Genomic DNA, 22,847 nt, shown 5'->3' on the forward strand with positions numbered 1-22,847 from the left:
TCGAACGATGGAGCCGTAACACAATATATATCTATATTGTGACATGAAAAGCATTTTATAATATGTACGTAATGATATGTATCTAAGCACTTAATTATTTTTTAATAATTACAACGAATGATATAACCGCGTAGTTAACTAGTATTATTATAAATTAGATAATTTATTGTAGTCATAATTCTCTGGTTATAACATTTATTATATATTATAGTATTTAAGCAACAAAACTAACAATATTATTTATTTTCAACAGCACAAATCGAAGAGCACAAGGCGTTCCAGAAAGAAATCGCGACGCATCGCGAGACAATGCTGCATTTGGACAAGAAGGGCACACATCTCAAGTACTTTAGTCAGAAGCAGGACGTTATTCTCATCAAGAATCTGCTGGTGTCTGTGCAACATAGGTAATGTTGAATAATAAAAAGGAACCCTATTAATGTGTCTCATAACTTGTATACTTTTAATTTTGAAAATAATAAGATTATATTTTTTTCATCTCATTAAAATGCCTTATACAGTTTAATAAGTTTTTTTACAAAAATATAATTTTTGACACAAGCTTTTATTGTCGTCACTCACGAGAGATCTCGTTGCATTCGACGCGTGACAAAAAAATCATGTCCGCGCAGTAAACAGTTGAAGAGTTCCCAAGTCAAGAGCCGATCCGGGGACGGTGCACCCAGGATCCAAATTTGTTAGGATTAGGAACCGTATATTAATAGGGTTTCTATTCTGTCTGTTTTTAATAGTCGTTTATCATGAAGAGCTTAAAAAGTAAATAAAATAAGTACGAAAAAAACATATTCATCTATGTAAAGAATTAAAACTATTTCTTGTTTGTAATTTGTATCGTTTGTCAAGAAGGGCTTGTGACAACATGAAATGCAAAATAATTTTAATTTAAAATAATATATAGTTATGTAAAATATTAACTAAAACGATTTGTTATTTGGTAGATGGGAGCGAGTGGTGTCGAAGGCAGCCGAAAGGACCCGAGCGTTGGATCACGGTGCGAAGGAAGCTAAAGAATTCGCTGATATGTGGTACGTACATTATTCATCATACATCTATTCCGACACGGCCAACCGACTTTCTTAAAAGATAAAGACAAAAAAGAAAGAAAACAGGTGTACATCTATCATTATCATTACATAGTATAAAACAGTCGCTTCCCGCTGTCAGTCACTCAGTCCCTATGTATGCTTAGATCTACAAATACGCATCGGGTTTTGATGCGGGTTTTTTAAAGTAGCTGAAAGGTGCGAGATGGAGGGGTTTTTTTTATTATTTTTTTATTATTATTATTTTTTTTATTTATATCAGGACAAATCACACAGATTGAGCTAGCCCCAAAGTAAGTTCGAGACTTGTGTTATGGGATACTAACTCAACGATACTATATTTTATAACAAATACATATATAGATAAACATCCAAGACTCGGGCCAATCAGAAAAAGATCATTTTCCATCATGACCCCCCGACCGGGGATCGAACCCAGGACCTCTCGGTTCAGTGGCAAGAACCTTACCACTGCGCCATCGGGGCTTGATAAAGCGATGTTGATAATATCTATAAACGCTACACTATTAGATACTAAGTACTTTCTTGCCAGAATCGAACTATTGAATAAATATATAAGAATGAAGCTATTGAATAAATATATAAATAAATAAAAACAAATAAATATATTAGAACAAATCACATAGATTGAGCTAGCCCCAAAGTAAGTTCCAGACTTTTGTCATGGGATATTAATATCCCATAACAAAAGTCTCGAAATTACTTTGTTATAAAATATAGTATTGTTGAGCTAACTCAACGATACTATATTTTATAACAAATACATATATAGATAAACTTCCAAGACCCGGGCCAATCAGAAAAAGATCATTTTCCATCATGACCCGACCTGAGATCGAACCCGGGACCTCTCGGTTCAGTGGTAAGAGCTACCACAGCGCCACAGAGGTCGTCAATGAATGAATGATGGTTCACTTTGAAATTTCTTGTGACAGGAACAACCTGATGCATTGGCTGTCTGACACTGAGAAACAACTGGACGAGTTGAACTCTGAAACCACGGTCAATGACCCTGAGAAGATCAAACAGAGGTAAGTGTATCAAACACAATTCGTTTTGTCTTCAGAAACGTCAGTTATCGATAGTTTTTTTATTAAAATTTTGTACGCTCAAGAAATATGTAATCACCGAATGAAACTAAGTAAAATTGAATAAAATATTACCAAATTTTTAATTCTGTGGAATCAGCTGTTAATTTACAAATCATACCTTTTTTTCATGTGCAAAATCCAGTTTTCTATTATGCATCGGTTTCGTAATGTAATTGTTGATTAGAACTGGAAAATTCTAATATCTGTAGCCACAGGTGTCCACAGTTCACAGAATCACACAGTTTACAAAAACATTTTTTATATCTCAAGTTACTTAAACTTTATTATCATATTGTTACCTAACCTAACCTAATTATGTCAAGCTCTATATTCCTCATTTTCCGCAGGCTGCATAAACACCGCGACTTCCAAAAGGCGCTCGCGGCCAAACAGCCCTCGTACGACCAGACCATGAAGACCGGCAAGCAGCTCAAGGACAAAGCGCCGAAGACAGACGAACCGACCCTCAAGACCATGCTGGCAGACCTCAAGGCCAAGTGGACCACAGTGTGCTCCAAGGCTGTTGATAGGTAAGCTTATAGCTCTTTTAGCAGACATATCATCTATACTATTATTATAAAGAGGTAAGCGTTTGTGAGTTTGTATGTTTGAGGCGGATAATCTCCGAAACTACTGAACCAATTTCCAAAATTCTTTCACCATTAGAAAGGTACATTATCCAAGATTGCTATAGGCTATGTTGTATCTCAAAATTCCCACGGGAGCGAAGCCCCGGGCAACATCTAGTGTCATGTTTTAAAACAATGTTGTACGTCGATAAGCCAACATACAGCATTACTTCACGAAACTATTAGAATTTTTTTTAAATATCTCTGGATTTTATTAATCATTACAAAAACATGTTATCTCTATAATTTTCCTCTTTGGGGTTCGAAAGTGAACAAGAAACATGTATTCGTGATTCGATGGACGATAATATTTATTTTAATACATTTCCTTTTACCACAGACAACGCAAGCTAGAAGAGGCGCTTCTCTATTCTGGTCAGTTCAAGGACGCCATGTCAGCGCTGCTGGAGTGGCTGAAGAAGCAGCAGAAACTGCTCGGCGGGGATTCCCCCGTGCACGGAGATTTAGATACTGTTATGGCGCTTATTGAACAACATAAGGTTGGTTTTACTGTGTCAGGTCTTTCATAAAATATGAGTCTACTAAGGATGCTGAAGACCGTGCGAAGAAGAGAAGAAAAAGTACAAATGCAGACCCTGGGCGACGTATAATTGCTGAAGAAGGAATCGGGAAAACGCTTAGGTGACAGAGTCTTTCATAAAGTGTGAAGGACCTGAGGTAGCTCGGATTTTTATTTAAAAAAAATACATGAAGAATTACAAGGCTTGTTTCTTTTGCAGCAATTCGAGGAAGACCTGCATTCTCGCGAACAGCAGATGCAGTCAGTGCTCAAGACCGGGAAAGATCTGGAAGCCACGGTAACAACTTATCACACTATCTCTATTTGTAGCAATGTATCACGTGACTCGTCGACTTCATGAATGGGCAAGCCCAAAAAGTGCGGGCTTAATGGGGGGATAATGCGTGCCAATGGTAGTCAGTCTAAGGTTTAAGGATGCCGAAGACCATCCGAAGTGAAGACGCAAAAGCAAGAAAGCGGTCTTTGGACCCCGACACTTTGCGGCTTGAGAAGAAACGTACCTAATTTTACATTGAACATATTCATCCCTGTGAAATTTTACTTAATTTATGCTACAAATAAATATATTTATACTTCAACTGGTAACTAACGCCTATCTAATGTTTTTTTCAAATATCATCTTGTTTTTCAATCAGACATTCACGGACAATTTTTCTCGTCAAATTTTATATTATACTAGCTTCGTCCTTGGGAATTTCGGGATAAAAGATACCCTATGTGTTATTCCAGATTATATTCTATTTAATAACAATCTGTCGCATTTATAATATTAGTAGTAACATAGTAATTTCTCAAAATGCCACAAATTTTTTCCTCGTGTGAGTAAAACTGATATAATCCAGGTGCCATTCGATGACGCCAACAATATTCGACAGCAATGCGGCGAGCTGCGTCGCGCTTGGGACGACGTCATCTCCCTCAGTGAGAAGAAGGCGCATAAGCTGGAAGGAGCCTTGAAAGAGGTAATATTCATCTTCACTGTTTTCTCACTAACCCTTTGCTGCATTTATACATGTAATAAAACTGTAAGTGTGTTATGTCTGTACATAGGAGACATTAAAGAACAATAATTATTGAGGGTCTTTATGGGGTTAGTGTATAATATTTTTAATTTTTTTTTTTACAATAATTTTTTATTTTTACATAACTACAAAAAAAATGTGCTATGTTTTCAGAGTTCATATTTGTTTGTATGTGAGTTTTATTCCATCATAATTTTTAAACGCCATAACAGATACCATGTTTGAGGTATGACTAGGCTTTGTGATGTCGTTATAAAATGAACATGGCGGATTATATACTCCTACAAATTACCAATGTAATCGAGTGTAAAAATAAAAGGTTTTGAAAGACTATTATAATTTAAACAAACAACATTTTTATGATTTTTTTTCCAAATGAGCTTAGTAAGTATTATTTGAAATGTAATTTTGTCAAATTGGTCATATTTAAAAGGTTGTTATTTAAAAAGTTCTGGAATCAAATAATCAGTCACGCATTATTATTTTCAAAATTGATCATGTGTACAAACAAATTGTCCTTTCCAGAATATACTTTACTAATTTATATGATTGATCACTACCTATATTGATACATCCAGGCGGAGAAACTCCACCGTTCGGTGAACATGTTGCTGGAGTGGCTCTCGGACGCGGAGACCAAGCTTCGTTTCTCCGGCCAGCTGCCTGAGGGCGACCACGACACGCAGATACAGCTGAGGGACCACGAAAGGTAAATTTTTGGGAAAGTTACGATAAGAACCATAGGTAGACCTTGTACAAAGGTCGTCTGCATGGGTCACCTCACTCTCAACTATTTCTACCGCCAAACTTGTGTGAAACTGTGCTTGTACCGGTTTAAAGGGTGAGAGAGTCTGTGTTACGGGATACTGTGACAAAAAAACCTAGGTCACGAAGTAGTCAACGCGCGTATGACTGTGAGCTCTTACCATCTGGTGGCCGCATGCCTGTTTGCCTGCTGGGTAGTATAAATAAAAAGTGTTTACAAGTTTTATTTTGTATGCTAAGCTATCGGGCTTTGCGACATCACAGCCCCGAACGCACCACACGCGGGGATGAAACAAATCGAGCTTTAAACATAGAAATGTAATTCCGTTAGGATATATAGAAATTGAATTTGAATTTATAAGGTTCTTGGCCTTAAGTCTGGTCGCAAAATTACATTCTTAAAATAAAATTAAAACGAAAAATTGTCATCCAATTTTTTCCACAGATTCATCTTCGAGCTGAAAGAGAAGCAGCGCGACAAGGACGACACGATATCGCTGGCTCACTCGATCCTGGGCAAGGCTCATCCCGACGCTGTCACCGTCATCAAACACTGGATCACCATCATACAGAGTCGGTGGGATGAGGTTAGTGAGATAAAATCTATACTATTATTATAAAGAGGTAAGCGTTTGTGACTTTGTGAGTTTGTATGTTTGAGGCGGGTAATCTCCGAAACTACCGAAATCCGAAATTATTTCATCATTAGAAAGGTACATTGTCCAAGATTGCTATAGGCTATATTTTATCTCAAAGTTCCCACGTCCCAAATTCAATCTTTTATTCCCACGGGAGCGAAGCCCCGTGCTACATATAGTTATTAATATACAGGGACAAATATATTATTATAATGTGAAAGAGTAATTTGTTACGATTAACACATAAAATATAGTGCTATATCGCTGTGATATGATATGATGTGATTTGCTTGTATTCTTTGAAAAGAAGAAAAATAAAATATTTTTATTTTTAAACTATGCAACGTCTTAAATTCATTAATAATCTTTGTGAGAGGCTACTTCCTAAAGGTCTAGTGGAACTCATATTTATGCCAATCGAAATAATCTCTTAAGATAACATAACAAATAATCAAAGTTTATCTTATCATGTCAGACAAAATGCATTTTTCCATTCATTAAGGTATCCTTCGAAAATAAACTGCGCGTCTTTTTTTATTTAAGTATTATATAATGTATATTACACAATGTATCGTGAGCATCATCCGGAATCGTGAGGTGAAAAATTATACGAAATGAATGGACCGCATAAATCAAGGAATTTAGTGGCACAAGTGTTGCCCGTTATTAGAATATTCTCCAGAGTTACACCAATACAGGTTAGTGACATTGTAGAAATAACAGGAGTCTAGCACCTAGCAATTCTGCTAATAAATTTGAATATTCGCGGCTTAAACGCCGATTAGTTTGGCCGATTGGAACGCCGCCGCCGGCCAAAGTTTGTGTAGTTCATAGTTGCCGTTGCCTATAATTTTTGTGTACGACGATTAATATGTAAAAGCTTAAATAGTCGGAAGGATTCCATAAATCGTTTTATAAAGAAGTGGAATTTTATTTTATCCAACCCACCAAGTGCTATAAGTCCAACTATTACTAATAATAAACTGTCCAACCAGGTGAACTGCATGCCTTATGGGGTACTACGTCAGCGTAAAATGTAACTTGGACGAATTTGGGCTTCATAGTTGTTATTTTAACACACGTGCTCGACAAGTTCAGAACTATTGTTTTGTTTGTATTAACTTTATTGCACCAAAATAAGTACATTAATCAAAATTAATACAAGAAAGATACATGTACAATGGCGGATTTATCCCATGTAGGGATCTCTTACAGTCAATCGGCGATAGGTATTTTATTCTAGTTTTACGTTACAGGTGTCGATTTTATTTGTTTTGAAAGACGTCCTCGCGTGCATTACACACTCGGCTTTATCATAGCGCGCCGCATTGCGTCCCATGAAAATTCCACCGCGTGTTTACACACGCGGTGACATTTTCCCGCTTGTATCAAATCTACAAATACTATGAAAAGTCCTTTAGTTTCTTTCGACATTTCTTTTCAGCAATGATCGTTCCAGTTTAGTTTAGTTTTTGTTTAAAGCTAAAAACGGATAACTATAAGAAATTTGTCGAGAAAAAGTTCCTGTAGAGGTCCAATTTCTAAATGAATGCTTTGAATATGAACGAATGAATGGTGAATGATTCAAAAAACAAACACGATTACAACGTCCTATTTCCTCCGCAAGGTATGGCAATGGGCAATGCAGCGTGGTGGCAAACTGGAGGCGCACATGCAGAGTCTGAAGGACCTGGACCTCGTGTTGGAAGAGCTACTCAAATGGCTCATCGGTTTGGAGAATACTCTGCTTTGTAAGTTTTTTAAATCATTAAACAGATTAAGAATAGTTAACAGCATACTAAATCTGTGCCAAATTTGCATGTAAACTCAGAAATATTCTTTTATTTTTATCTTTTTTAAATAGGCTTTACTTATATGATCAGTTGGCCTCATAGATAATTTTATTTACCCTCATAAGCGCCACCATCGCGTTTCTTTTGCACCAGATAAAGGATTTTTGAAGTAATTGATGGAATTTATTAGACAATATTATACATTTTCACTATTTACAATCACCACTTTTACTTAATCAGCTGGGTTATTTAATAATTATGATGTTTGTGTCAGGTTTCGTAATACAAACAAATAAAGTACTTAACAAATCCATAGTCCGGAATTAAAATAGGATCCTATCTTCCAATCTCAATACGAAATCTGATTTAACTTAATAACCTACAGCGTTGGAGTCAGAACCGCTGCCAGAATCCATCGAGCTGCTGGAAGGCCTCATCGAAGACCACAAGGAATTGATGGAACACACGCAGAAGAGGCAGAATGAGGTCGACCGCGTATGCAAGGCTTACCAGGTATTGTTTCTAGATCATTCTGTTAGATTTATCTTTTTCGTGCATTTTTTTTTATAGGGCAGCAATCGAGCACTTGTTTCGCTTAAGTGATCACCGATGCCTAGGAATGGTCAATAATTTAAACCACTCATTCTTTCTCTCACTTTCACTTTCTTCTTCATTCATTCTTCATCGCTGCGTGGACTTTAGACTCTACTTAAGTATAGCTTCAACTAGAAAAAAGAAAAAAATAATATTTGCCCTTTTTGTGTAGATTAAGAGCCAGAGCCAAGGTCGCGAGTCCACGCCCAGAAAGGTTTCAGCCAAGACCGCCACTAAGGGCGCACCTGGGTAAGCTAACACTAACTCTATACCCCATAGAATAAAGCTTAAAATTCATTGTTGTTTGTCCCTCAATTGCTCCCCTTTTTTTTCACGCAGAGTTAGAGGGAAAAGAAGAACATTATTATTTATCTTAAAACTCAATCTTCGATAATCTGGCCTATGTAAAAAATAAATGTACCTTGTGAAATATAGTACTGATATTTAGTAACAATACCAATTTTACAGTTGATTATTACTTCCTTAATCTAACAAATATATCCTCTCCAACTATCGCTGGTTAACTGGAAGAAATCCCTTTATGGGATAAGTTCGCCATTATTTACTTGTTATGTATGTACTTTTAAAATATTATATTACCCGCGCCGAGTCGTACCTGGTGCAACGAATTTCTCTCGCAATCTAGAGTTATGGGCACATTTGCACCAGGTGAGTCACGGGGCGGTCTTTTTGACTAAGTTTCCAATAAGAAAAGATTTATATATAATATTGTTAAAAAAATAAATTACAATCAAATATGACTTTAAAATAAAGATTATTCCCGCTAACTCTGCAACAGCTCGATTTTTCCGTGTTTTCATTATGTTTTCCTTATTTATTTTGTACCCTCAAATGTTTTGTGACGTCATGGCATGGTGTGCTTTGTCAGACGCGGCTCCCAACACGACCTCAGTAGGGAGAGGTCCGTATCACCAGATTATTACGGCAGTAGGCGTTACAGGTGTGTTTCATTTTTGTTTTCACGATCCGCCATTTTTGTTTTTTGAGTTGTAAATTTTTTTATTTGCTTTTTTTTGCCATTTTCCTTATGTTTTTATTGTTTTTTTTTTGTTAATGTTTTAATGAAAAAAAAACAAGATATGTTCATGAAAATGGTAGAAATATGTGTAACTAAACTCTAATGAAGGATTTAAACTTCATATGGTTAATTAACGTTAATGTTAACACTCATTACATTAAAGCTTGTGTTAAATGTTTAATTGTTACATTTTGTGGTCAATTCTTGTATTATTTTATTTGCAGTGATATTTACGAAAGATTTAGTACCTACCACTTTTTTATTCAAGGTTATATTTATGTTTTTTCGTGTATAGCACGCTTATACATCACTTGGCCACAAAACCCCCGTGATATCGCCCCATCCCGCTTTAACCCTTGTAAATGTTGCTTTTTGTCTCGTTCGCACACGCAGGTCCAGGATACACAATGGCAGTAGGAGAGGAAGGTTTGACACATGTCTTCTAGGATTGTTTTGACGTTTGACGCTTAGTTTGTTGTGTGGCTTGGCAAAGTAGAGAATTTCTATTGAATCTGGTATTTTCTAGGCTTTTGATAAAGTTTTGGGTGTGATTGACACATGGAGACAAAATACAATGATATAATTGAAAGAAAAAGTACTTGTGGTTATATTACTTTAACACAAAATAAATTAACAATTATAGAAGTTAAAATTAAATAAAGTTGAAATTTTCACATCCATACAACAAGTTTAGATTTATTTAATCTTTTTTTTTCCTTTTTGATGGTTTTTTTTTATTTTAACCGATTCAATAGAAAATTAGTTAAATGCGCGTAGTTTAGTTTAAGTAGGTAGTTACAATAAACTTTGTAGAAGTTATCATTGTAATATACTTAAAACATAACTTAAAAAGTCATTTTTCATGTAGGTAGTATTGTAATTAAATATTTTATTATTTCTTGCTTCCTTCAGACGATTTGGATTCTATTTTAGGTAAATAGATTAGATTATTTTAATACTTTACAGAATTTAAATTCTAATTACTATGTATAGATTACAATATACATTTTTGATTAAATTTAATACGTAATTCATAAAAGTAAGAATATCATTTTTGACTAACGAACACCTATATACTTACTACTAACAATTTACAACATTTTCCATTGTGGTGACTAACGAACTAACATCACAAACATATTTGCATGCAAACTAGATTGATTCTAGTGAAGTATTAATTATGACCAATTTAAAAATTATCCTATTAAAAAAATACGGAACCCCAAAAATGCGAAGTCATTTTATTATTACTTAAAGTCGATAACGTTGTAAAAAAATATTAAAAACAAAAGATAATATGGAAACGTTAATAACTGCAGGAAAAACGAATAAAAAAATGTGTGTGTGCGTTGTTTCGGTAGCTTTTTAAATTGGTCACGGAATGCGATGCATTTAAAACAGCATGACCTTAGGGTTGTCAATCACAATAACACAAAAACTAACACAGTCACAGTCGAAACCGGAACACTTACAACAGCGCCATCTAACTTCTCACGTCGAAACTAACAAGGTAAACTAACGCTGGGTTTGGTGCAATGTCTGTAAGTTTGTCATTACAATGTTGCGTGTGCCTTTAGTCGGATCAGCCCGGGACGTGACAGCCCTGATCGCAACCTGCCACACTACGGGCCCAGGTTCCCGCCAAAGGGCAGGTAAGTCTTAATGGGTTTTGATTTTTAACTTACCAAAAAAATACTAACGGCATTATCCGTTTACAAAAATTAAATGACAACGATAAAAAAGGTATCTACTTTATTCGCTAAAGCGTATTTCTCGTTTTCCTTTGCAAGTTATTTTTTTAAAATAAAATTTCACATCAATATCCCTATGTAAATCATTGCAAGTTTTATCATGATTAAAAGTAGGTACCTACAGAAATTGTTTCTATACAGGTAAAATATATTGTGGTGCTATTGTTATGACAATCCTATTTTTGAAATTATATTAGAATATATTTTTATTGCAGCATGTTCATAGGCATAAATAAATACTTTGTAGATTAGATGTATGTAATTTTAGATGATTTTATTTTATTATTTCCGAGATTCAAGTAATTATCATTTGTTTATTCAGAGTTTCACAACTCTTGGGTCTGTCTACCTCGGAAAGGGATATAGACGCGATACTGCAGCAAGTTTATTGCTCACAAAACGAATTAAATATTTAGCAACACAATATTTGCAATAGGTATAAATTTAAGCGTAACAACGCTATTAATGAAAATTAAAGAAGCTTCGCGATTTTCCATATGATTCAATGCAACTTCTCCCCCCAAAACAGCAAAGGCTCCGAGCCAGAGTTCCGGTCACCACGCGTTAAGCAACTGTGGGACAAATGGCGAACCGTGTGGTTACTCGCGTGGGAACGTCAGAGGAGGTTGCACGAGAGGCTAGCTCATCTCAAGGAGCTGCAGCGAGTGTCCAACTTCAGCTGGGACGACTGGAGGAAGAGGGTGGGTCTCTGCTAATGTTCTACTGTGTGATAAATGAAGTATTCTATGGTTATCCTCGTGGCAATGCCAGAGGAGGTTGCACGAGAGGTTAGCCCATTTCAAGAAGCTGCAGCGAGTGTCCAACGACGAGACTGGAAGAAGCCGGGAATATTCTTTACTCATAAGCTCAATAGTAAATATTTAATTACAAATAGTAAATATTTTAATGTATTTTAGACACAGCTGAGTCTTCAAAATTTAACGCTTATTGTTTCTTCGGTCTTCGGAAGGATGTAAGGATAAGAGAGATATAACTAATAAGTTAATTGATATTTTTGAGAAAAAAACTAACCTTATGCTTTGTTGGCAGTTCCTCAAGTTCATGAACCACAAGAAGTCCCGTCTGACGGACCTGTTCCGCAAGATGGACAAGGACAACAACGGGTTCATACCCAGGAACGAGTTCATCGACGGAATCATCAACACCAGTGAGTTACCATATCCAATCCATACTAACATTATAAAGAGAAAGGAATCGGTCTAAGGTTTTTTCATTATAAACAAAAATACTAATAATTTTTATTTTTGTTTGTAATGAAAATCTCAAAAACTACTGGACCGATTTCGATGAATTTTGGCACGAAACATTCAAAAGTAAGGCTACTTTATACATAAAATAAATAACAATGATAGACAAGACTTATACAAATTTAGTTATTACCACGTCTGTAGTACGTTTTAAATGTCAAGATTAACCTAGCAAGATTCATAATAATATTAATTAATTACTATAATTAATATTGACACTCGGCCCAAAACTTAATAAAACTACACAAAGAATTCAACAGAGAACGCCGTAGTGATAATAATATAATTATCACATATTATTATATACATTTATAGAACTGTACCAACTAATATCAACAGATGACGCTACTTTCAATTGATATTATATTAAATCTTAACACCTATCAATAAGTACATATGATTACTTAGCCGTAGATACGGCTTGAAAATAAAGAGATGACAAAAAATTAGAGCACTAGATTCTTCGTAGCTGTCACATTTTTGACGTAAAATACTGAAGTATGGCAAAAATTTTGTGTGGACATTTTTAATTTATTTCTACTCTTTATGGTCAAGCTGTATATGTCATATTATCAAGTGCACGTGTACTCAACAACATCTCGTTACAGAATTCGACACGTCCCGTCTGGAGATGGGCGCCGTGGCCGACCTGTTTGACAGGAACGGCAGCGGGCTCATAGATTGGGAGGAGTTCATAGCAGCTCTCAGGCCTGACTGGGTGAGTTCATGAAGCCATAGCTAATATAGTGCCGTAGTTTTTTTTTTTCATTTATTGTGGCACAATGATTATAAAAACATATAATATTTTTTCTATTGACGCTAATAAAAAAAATTAGTTTTAATTAGATTTTCTGCATCCAATGTTTAGAATTTACTGTTTTCTAAAGTGTACATTATTTGGTGAAACAGGTGGAAAGACGCGGTCCACCGACGGACGCAGACAAGATCCATGATGAAGTGAAGCGGCTGGTGATGCTGTGCACGTGCCGACAGAAGTTCAGGGTGTTCCAGGTCGGCGAGGGCAAATACAGGGTGAGTACATTATATTACTCTATATTACATGATTACAAAAAGGTCTTTGCACATTGCAAATTAATTATTTTATACATAAAAAATGTATATTTTATCTTTTTTATACATCTTTACCGTATAGCAATGCACATAACCTTGAAATGTGTTTTGTGTGAATAAATGATAAGAAAAAAACAGAATCGATTAGCAAGATTTTCCATCGTGGAATAATCGCTCGACTTCAGCAATCTGTAATTATATTATTTATCATATTTTAATATGAATAAATGATAAATTCAGGACTCGAGCGGGAGTCGATTCCACGCCTGTGTCTAACGTTAAAAAGCATGTGTGACTTGTAAGATATTTAAAGTATTGAAAGCTCCTGTCAAAATATGTAATTTCCCCCTATAGTTCGGAGACTCACAGAAACTTCGCCTGGTCCGAATCCTCCGCTCCACCGTCATGGTGAGAGTCGGAGGCGGCTGGGTGGCGCTCGACGAGTTCCTGGTCAAGAATGACCCCTGCCGAGGTACGTACTGTAATATTTTAAGGTTTAGCGGTGGCGGGGTTAGGTTATGTCGTGGCGGGTTTGGATGACAGATGACTTTGACATTTTTTTTTAAGCGTGTATTGGTTACACTGAAAATTAAAGACTAGCTAGCGTGGCCGAAAGAGATCGAACATTCTATACAATTTTCCGGTTTATACATACAAAGCGACAAGATAGGCGTTGTATAACCGAGCACACGATAAGTATATTTTGTTTCTGGTATTAACAAAATATATTTTGTTTCTGGTATTATCGAACGATAATAATGTATAAAATTAGCTCTCTGTTCTTTCATGTATGACGAAGCGAAGTATATGACAAAGTTTTATTATTTTCTCTCTACGCACGTCATTTTTGTACTAGTGCTGGATTCGAAAGTGTAAAAGCTAGACATACGAAATAGGACTCACTTGGAACAAGATTTTAGTAATCACTGCTGTCATCCAGATTTGCCACTTATCGAAAGAGTATAGTCCCGTCAGTAAAATAGGAAATAACTCATCTCTCAGTTAGAGATCAAGATTTTTGTTATGTCTCCATACTTGCCTTGATTAAAATCCCTAACAATATTTAGCTACCTACTTAAAAAGGACATATACAAACTCCCCTATTATATAATTTATTGATATGATGACAGACACAATTTATCATATCTTACTTTACCCTTTTTTGTCGGGGTAAAAACCTATAAATCTCTATGCCCCAGTAAATTAGAACCTACTAAGGCACATAATAAATTGATCTAAGTTATTCTTGATTATACCGACCCCACTATTTGGCGGAAGGCTCACCTATTTATAGTGATCTTATAAAAGTATTATATTTTCGTTCAATAATTCTCTAAATTTAGATCAATTCCTTATGTACATAGTATAAGGATCTTCTGACATGGAAATACCATTTATTATATTCCGAAAGATTAGTAGCATTTAATCTTAATTACTTACTTCTTATTTTTCTATCTATAAATGATATTTCCAAAATTTGGGCCTAAAAGAATACTGATATAGATGGAGAGTCCGATCCTTTCAATTTTTAATAGATAGAGAATAGTAATAAATAATATATTTTTTAATTTCTTTATGGCCCTTGTAACAGTCACATTTACTTTTAAAATGTGCTGTGAATTTTCGTAGTATTATTAATTAAAAAATGTGTTTATTTATGGTGATGTTCAAAGTGTCAATCAAATATACTTACTCGGGAAATATGCAAGTAAAAATAATAATGCGTGTTTTGTTAACACCATAACTCCGTAACAAGGTAATTGTGACGTCCTAACTACTAAACGGTGGGAAATATTTTCCATTTTAACAGAAAATATTTGCCAAATTCGGATTAACAAAAATAACAATTCCAATTTAAATAATTTTATTTATTTTATCGCGTACAAATCCCACTGGGCTACATTATAAAACTACAATAATTAAAACTTACAAATAACATGCAAATACTGGCAACACTTTCGCAAAAAAGCAATTTAAAATACTGAAGATAAATGCATAGTTCAAAATCTATCACAGAAATTATAAGTAAGGAATTGGCAATTTATATCCTAGAATGCTTAATTTGGAAGCACGGCTAAATCGAGCGTCAAGGTCATAAAACCAGTTCTAGATGATTCAGACTCAACTAGCATACAATGGGAATTTTATAAAAATATACTGCTATGAAATGAAACTTATATCACAAAATATTCGAGATTATTTCAATAATTAATCTTATCGAGTTACAATAAATAAAAGATTTATAAAAGGTTTACACTTAGTACTAAAACATTATTGCTGTGTGACTACAATGTTACATCCTACTATGGAACTTCCTATCAAATATTTGAGTGTAATGTTTGTTCCTGCTCTGGGTTCACAAAAAAGATGTTCAATGTACTCTATTATTTTTTTTTGTTTGTGTCCATGCCAGTGTTGGTTTTATTTTTTTATTTGGGCTTTATTCTGTACTCTACTAATATTATGGTCGTATTGACTGTTGATTACATATACATAATACAATTTTTGTAAAATTCTAATGGATGTTTCAAAAGTACAACTGAAAATCTAGTCTGTTGTAGGTTTCCTTATGAATGACATCAATGACGATATCTCACTCCTTTCGGTCGGCAAACGGTTGAATTCAATCTCCTCGCTCAAATTCTGGGTGTCTGAAGTGTTTTCATTTACTGGCCAGTGCTTGTGACTCGGTGCGTACAACACCAACAGCGCAAAGATGTAAATATTCCACATTCCATAAACACCAGTGAAAAATGCAGATGTGTACTCCAATTTGATGTTCTCGTCCCATTTCCACTGCCCCTCGGCCACTTGTCCCAGTATAAACCCAATGACAGTCAAAGCAGCGCACAGCAGTGTGGCCAACATCAAGAATTTGAAACGATATATGATTCCTTCATAATGCAAACGCCTCACTGAGCTCATTGTTGGTAGAGACTGGCGCTTTTGGGAGATATTTTTGAAAACTTGCCACACTAGGTAGCACAAGAACAAGAAATACACTCCAGTGCATATTCCAGCCAATATTATAAACGTAAGAGCAAGATTAGTGCCAATATCAGTCACCCATATAGAATAGAAAGGATTTCGCAGTTGTACTCCTCTTTCACACATATCAAAAATAAATAAAGATGTACATCCAATAGCAACAGCGCTAAGATGACGCCAATATTGCTTCAGAGAGCTTTGTGCCGAAGCTTCTTGAATTAGCATGTGTTCTCCAGCAAAAACGAGCCAGAATGAAAACAACATTGCATAAAATATGCCCTGCCTCATATCTCCCAGTAAAAGCATGAATGGTAGGTCATAATGTAATGTTAGGTACTCCAATGGCATATTTAGAACACAAACTGCAATTCCTAAGCTCAATAGCATCTTCTCAAGCAACACTGGCTTGCGTTCCAACATGTGTATCCTTCTCCAAAACCAAACAAGTATTGCTACAATACAAGGGAAGAAAACTGTTTTCAGTGACACCCAAACTTTAGTGAAGCCTCCATTTTGGTTGATGACGGTCAGCCACATATCTTGAATATGTCCTAAATTGGTGTTCATGTCAGGTTCATCAACTGGGAGTCTGACATTGAGTAGGTAGTAGTCGTGAAACAATGAGCCAAGTTCAAAAAGTGGCATTGGTGCGCAGTTATGCAGATAACCATCAGCTTTCACATCAATGTCACAGTCTAGATGACGTTTTTCGATAGACTGCGTGTATAGTTTCCACTCATCTTCCGGGTCCCCTTTGTTTTGGTAAGCCAGTCGTGCGTCTATCGTTACGACACTTCTAGGCTTTACTTCCATTTGCGAATTGTACGCAATATCGATTTGTAGCACTCCAATCAAGTTCTGTTGCCAACGCGAGTAATCGAGAATCTTGCTTTCACGCGGCACCGGCATTTGAAACGCGAACACGATATCAATTTCGGAAATATCCGGATCCAAATTAGCAAGGTCGACAGTCTTGCAGGAACCCTTGCCGCGATTATAGAACCACTTGGTTGTGTCATTTTTCACTGTAGAAGTATCTTTGCACACTGTTGCGAGTATATTTTGGAAACTCGCTGGCATGGGCGCGACCAATCCTCCTATGAGGAAGCATGTCAGTTGACATAGCAGCAAAAACGATACGAGCACGGCTAATTTACGCCCGCTTAGATTCTCGATGATAGTACCACTCATTTTTCTGAATACAACTATTAAATTTACAGTTTAAAATTCACATGAATAGAAATCCATTGTCCTTGTTTTTCGATTTCGACCATTGGACGCTTTGTGTTTGACAAATGAACTGAAATGACATGCGCAATAGTCTGTGTTGCCAGGTTAACATTAACTCGTTATTAACTGGTTATAACTATATATTATAAATAACGTTGCGAATAACGTTATATTGATTATTGAATACGCGATTCCATTTAGGTTATAAATCTGAAAATTAATAATATAATTGCTGTAGGTAGGTAATTAAATTTACTTTATAAAAAAATATCTTTCGTTTATTTTTATCATATTTGTTTTCGAACAATCACCTACAAAGCCCTGTGCTAGATCCAGCTGATCTCGTACCGTACCATACAGTTACTGTAAGCGTTAAATATGTCCACATTAAATTTTTGGTGTTGCTACTAATGTACTAATTCGTATTCGCTTCACCCTCTCCAAATCCCGTGGTTCCTTACGAAAATTCATTAATTTTACATTATTTTTTATTTTATTTTCCGTTGTATCCCCAAACGCTATTCCCTTTACATAAGTAGTATCATTAGTGCTACCGCTGCCCGATCCGAGCAAGCCGGAGCAGCATGAAGCTTGTTGCCCGCTCGGTAAGATTATATGTACTGTTTTTGGAGCCAACATATTTAAAAATCTCACTATATAAAAATATAAGTTTATTAATTTTTATAAAAATATTATTTCTAAATTATGCTCATTTAGTTGGTTCCAAAGCAGAGCAATATTCATTGGTGTGGCTTTTAAAGTTTCATTTTGCCATGTCTAGACTTATTTGCTCCGTATAATTAATTAGTCTATAAAAGCAGAAATGCTTTAGTTGTAGTTAGTTTAGCTTGATACCCATTTATTTTCACCAAATGTAGAATGCCTATGTAGTGTGTGGAAATTAATATTTAATTTAAATGGCGTAGAGGTGATTTTCCGTATGAATTAACTTGCTTTATATTAATTAAAAGCATGAATGAATTGGATTTATTTGCATACATACATGAAATAGTTATTTTTTTATTTAGTATAACTAATGTGTATAAAACAAGAGCAAGATCAATTGCTATATTTTTATTGATATTCGTAAATAAAGATGTTTCCGTTCTACTCTGAGAATATTTTACGAATTGTTAAAAAAATAAACATTAAATAAATTATTTATAAATCAACAATAGCTTGCCCTTGATTTATATTGAATGCATTATTTTGGTGAAAGAAAAATCTAATTGTATTTTAAAATTCCTATTCCTAACCGCACACAAATACAAACATACCCAATTTTTTTTGTTTTTATAATTGCGTTGTTTGTTTATGTTTGACATGTTCTGATTTTGTTTGTTGTTTTTTTCTTTTCCTCACAACCACTGCACGCTATCCCATTTTTGGTTAACACTATGGTGTTATTTTCGTCCTATCCTTTTACCGAACGGTTTTCTTTTACCCTCCCTTTTCCCGACCCGTTTGTGAACCCGCACACTGGACGCCGCTCGCATGCAGCCAAGGGACGCACCAACATCGAACTGAGGGAACAGTTCATTCTGGCTGATGGGGTGTCACAGAGCATGGCAGCGTTCCGACCGCGTACGCCACGTTCTAATACAAACACTCCTCCATCCACCGGACCGATCACTAAGGTAACTTGCTAGAAACTATTTTACCATTATTTAATTTAATTATTTTTCTCTCCTACAGGTTATATCTTAGTTATTATTTCGCACAAATACTACATAAATTGCACAGTAGTTATTATTGGAGGGAGCAATCGGTTTGGGATTTCATTTTTCGCTTTTTCTGTTGCAATTTGTACATGGATGTACTTGCATCCATTTGCAAGTTGTGCCTTCGTGAGTACAGCATGTGTTGAGCTCGTAGCGATTGGTCGTATTGCATTAGTGTGTTCAAGCTATGCGTTGATGCACAGGCTCGTGTAGTGTTTGGTGTTGTTTAGTGTACCTACTCATTGGATCCACTGCATTGGCGAGGTGGCACATCAGCGCATCCATATGGATATCATGGTAACGTATTTCGTTCATTCCCCTCCTGCTAGTCCCATCATATCCGCATTCTACAAAATTTTCGCGCGTGCGTCAACTAAACGTGTGGACTAATCGTAACGTTTCAAAACATCGTAAAAAATCGCGTTTCTACTAAAAGATTGGCACTATGAAGGCAACACTTAATGTTTTCAAGATCGTGTTCCCTTCCTTCCTTAATAAGAGTCCCGGTTTTGCATTGGTACGTTTAGCTGAAGAATTTATGGAGCAGCTGAAGCCGATATTTGAGGCTCTAAGGCAGCGGGAAGAGCTCCCGTGTTCCTACCCGCTGCACGTCGGGTCTACACACGGCACAAAGCAGGCGTTCATATATGGGCATTCAAGATCTCAAGGTTCGACAACGCCTGGCGCGCACCACTATACCCATCACCATGGATACCAGCCCTCACCAGGATACCACTGGGTAATAAATAGGTTATGTGATAGTAACGTGGTTGATCGCACCTTTGATTTCAAGAGTTCGGCAGCTAATTTTTTGTCTAATGTGTCATTGTGATTGTCTTAGTAAATTATAGAATTTGTACGTCAAGTCCTTCAATGCATGCTCATATAAAAATACTTTGTCTTTAGAAAAGTTTTAACTATGTGATTTTGAATCATCACAATGTTTATTCTTGATATTTAATAATGAATGAAACACATAGGTGAGAGAACGCACGGCCCGGTCAGTGCCGATGTCAGGCGGAGGCGTGGCAGGACGGGCCTCACGATCCTCACTCAGCGCGGGCACGCCTGACTCCCTTAGTGACAACGAAGCAGCTAGCGGACTTGGATCTAGATATAGAAAACCCAGCGTGCCAAGGTAAGATTGACCTACACTCTATGCTCGACAAAGTAAAAATAATCTTTATTTCTATTTAGTTTACCAAAATGAATACTTCTTATTTTTCAACATCATTATCAAGTTTTTTAATACTATTTTGCAGATCAACGCTAACGCCAGGAGGTTCTAGGCCAGGTTCGAGACCGGGGTCGAGGACGGGCTCGAAACCACCTTCTAGACATGGATCAAATCTCTCATTAGATAGTACAGGTTAGTGAATTAAAATAATTTACGAATATATTATTGCAATCTGTTTTAGTTATATCAAAAAAATATCTTTACGGTGTTGTATTGTATTATTACAGATGATGTCACAACGCCATCTCGTATTCCAATGCGCAAAGTGACAAACACACGAGCTTCAATAGCTCGCGCGGCCGCCACTGCTAGTAAACTCGGCGTGACGACGCCTAATGGCAACTCACGGCCGCGCACACCTACTGGCTTCTTAACGCCAGCCAGTGGAAGGTAATTATCGGTCATATTTGGTCATTTTGAATGAAGGGACAAAGACCGACATTATTTTGTTGTTTTCGATTTTGTTCTGTCTTTGTCCAGTAAAGTTACGAGATACGGAGAATTTTTTAAACTACAATTAAATTTCGTTATTTTCCTCATATTTCACTTTTTTTTTTACTTTATTTAATTACAATTAAAACTGGTGAAATGATAACGCACGGACAGGTACGGTAGCGGAGCCATGTACCGCACTTCAAGTATACCAACACTGGCACCCGTGCCGGCGCTACTGAGGTACACATTGAGAGTTTAATGGGTTGATTGTTCCGCCATACTCTTGCGATTCAAATTTGTGATTACTTGTGCTAACTTCAGTGCTTTTGTGAATTACCAATGTCATAATCTCGTCTTTGCAATGAAGACGGAATTATGGATTTCTTTACTTTATGTCCGTTCATATACATCATAAATTTTTGTCGCAAATGTTTCAAAATACACAGCGTTGATTTTGATGAGCACGTAGCTTAGGGTTTATCGGTAAAGTAGAGGCAGAGATGAGCATCTTCAAAACTTTGGGAGCACACTTGTATCATAGGCTCATGGACTACCATGCAGCAGCATTGTTTGTTATGTCCGGCCTTAGTCAATGGAAATAATGTATAGCATATTTCATAGCGGTGGTGGGAAAATCATTTCGAAGAATTTTAACTGATTAGGTTAAGTGCGATATACAAAGCAAAGCTAGCATGATGATATAGTAGTTAAAACTAATGTATTTTTTATTGAAGTGAGCTACTAACAACACAGAAAAGGTATCGAGTTAATTTATTAATAAAATATATTTATTTTTCCTTTCCGCATGCATCGATTACGAAAATGGATAAAACAGTTCAACACATTCCCAGCCATCATCAATGGCTTCTGAATATCCTAAATCCCAATCACACAATCACCCAGCATTCCAAACTCCAGGTTCTACTAAAATTCCTATTTATGTTGGAAATCGTTCACAAAGATCGCCTTCAGTTGAAAGGCGAATTAAAAAATCCAACAAATCTCAATCTAGAGAGGTTTCTCAAGAACCTAGTCCTACTTCCCAAGATCCCTCAAGAAAATCCGAGCAGAGAAGTCCCGAAGACGACTCCTCACTGTTCAGCATATCGGGAATGACAAGCGACAATGAATATGAAAGCAATATAAGCGAGTCGAGTGGCGAAGCCTCAAAGCCAACCCAACGAGATGCCAAAGGGTACAAGCCTGTAGAATGCTAGCTTCGATTTATGCTCGATTATTTTGACTTTGAATTTTGGTATTTGTTTTTGTCGTCATTTACATCTAGTCAAGTCACCCGATATCACATCATGTTTCAATGTCATCCCTTTTTTACGAATCCATTCATCATTCACACACCCCCGCCGTATGTTTCCATGCAATGTATTCAGTAACTAACATTTGCTTCATTTTTGATGTCACTAACTATAGGAATTATAGGAATAATTCAATCTAGCTTGAGAAGCACATCATATTTTAATGGATTAGTTTTATCCCATCACAATAAAAGAAACATTAAGGTCATGCACAGCTGTACGCTTACTACTCACACATCACCGTGATCTCATAAATTTAATTGAGCTTGGTTTGTCATGCGCCTTAATTTAAAATCGTAAAATTGCAATGCTCAATGGGACACCAATAGCCTTTGCTTTTTAATGATAATATATGTACCTTGCATAAATAAATTGCAGCTTTAATGTGCACAGAAAATAATTCTATACATATAAATATATAACTTTCCTATCGTGTAAATTAATTTCCTTTTCACTTCTGTGATTAAGATACACGTGTGAACTAATATTATTTTATGCTCATAGTGAATTTAAGCTTTGTATTCCTACACATAAAGTTCAAAACTGTAAAGCAAATAAATAAATGTTCTATAGTTTAGAGCTTTATATGCATTCTTCAAAATACACGTGTATCTTAGAATGTAACATTGTCTACTT

General features: G+C 35.9%; 2 protein-coding genes across 45 annotated transcripts in view; one reads left to right on the forward strand and one right to left on the reverse strand.

Annotated features, from left to right (window-relative positions):
• shot (short stop) overlaps window positions 1-22,847 on the forward strand; it is a 248,344-nt gene that overhangs the window by 223,382 nt on the left and 2,115 nt on the right. For 18 of the 44 annotated variants that reach the window (XM_053762603.2, XM_053762607.2, XM_053762631.2 and 15 more), the window contains 26 exons: window positions 254-407; window positions 960-1,046; window positions 2,021-2,116; window positions 2,524-2,706; window positions 3,146-3,305; window positions 3,546-3,623; window positions 4,189-4,308; window positions 4,947-5,077; window positions 5,579-5,720; window positions 7,399-7,522; window positions 7,950-8,077; window positions 8,331-8,407; window positions 9,048-9,119; window positions 9,591-9,623; window positions 10,775-10,849; window positions 11,478-11,649; window positions 11,999-12,116; window positions 12,825-12,934; window positions 13,126-13,248; window positions 13,642-13,759; window positions 19,754-19,965; window positions 20,207-20,364; window positions 20,489-20,595; window positions 20,691-20,853; window positions 21,070-21,138; window positions 21,734-22,093. In XM_053762603.2, coding sequence (XP_053618578.1) covers window positions 254-407; window positions 960-1,046; window positions 2,021-2,116; window positions 2,524-2,706; window positions 3,146-3,305; window positions 3,546-3,623; window positions 4,189-4,308; window positions 4,947-5,077; window positions 5,579-5,720; window positions 7,399-7,522; window positions 7,950-8,077; window positions 8,331-8,407; window positions 9,048-9,119; window positions 9,591-9,623; window positions 10,775-10,849; window positions 11,478-11,649; window positions 11,999-12,116; window positions 12,825-12,934; window positions 13,126-13,248; window positions 13,642-13,759; window positions 19,754-19,965; window positions 20,207-20,364; window positions 20,489-20,595; window positions 20,691-20,853; window positions 21,070-21,138; window positions 21,734-22,093 — 3,370 coding nt within the window. Of the gene's footprint in view, window positions 1-253; window positions 408-959; window positions 1,047-2,020; window positions 2,117-2,523; window positions 2,707-3,145; window positions 3,306-3,545; window positions 3,624-4,188; window positions 4,309-4,946; window positions 5,078-5,578; window positions 5,721-7,398; window positions 7,523-7,949; window positions 8,078-8,330; window positions 8,408-9,047; window positions 9,120-9,590; window positions 9,624-10,109; window positions 10,131-10,774; window positions 10,850-11,477; window positions 11,650-11,998; window positions 12,117-12,824; window positions 12,935-13,125; window positions 13,249-13,641; window positions 13,760-18,044; window positions 18,111-19,005; window positions 19,143-19,753; window positions 19,966-20,206; window positions 20,365-20,488; window positions 20,596-20,690; window positions 20,854-21,069; window positions 21,139-21,733; window positions 22,094-22,847 lie in introns of all 44 variants that reach the window. The other 26 variants (XM_064436708.1, XM_053762587.2, XM_053762608.2 and 23 more) reach the window with 21 other exon arrangements.
• Window positions 15,135-17,604, reverse strand: wls (wntless). The gene has a single exon (XM_053762636.1). The coding sequence runs from the start codon at window positions 17,464-17,466 to the stop codon at window positions 15,835-15,837; it is 1,632 nt and encodes a 543-aa protein (XP_053618611.1). The 5' UTR covers window positions 17,467-17,604; the 3' UTR covers window positions 15,135-15,834.

The sequence above is a fragment of the Plodia interpunctella genome, chromosome 22 (assembly GCF_027563975.2).
Source record: "Plodia interpunctella isolate USDA-ARS_2022_Savannah chromosome 22, ilPloInte3.2, whole genome shotgun sequence".
Taxonomy (NCBI): Eukaryota; Metazoa; Arthropoda; class Insecta; order Lepidoptera; family Pyralidae; genus Plodia; species Plodia interpunctella.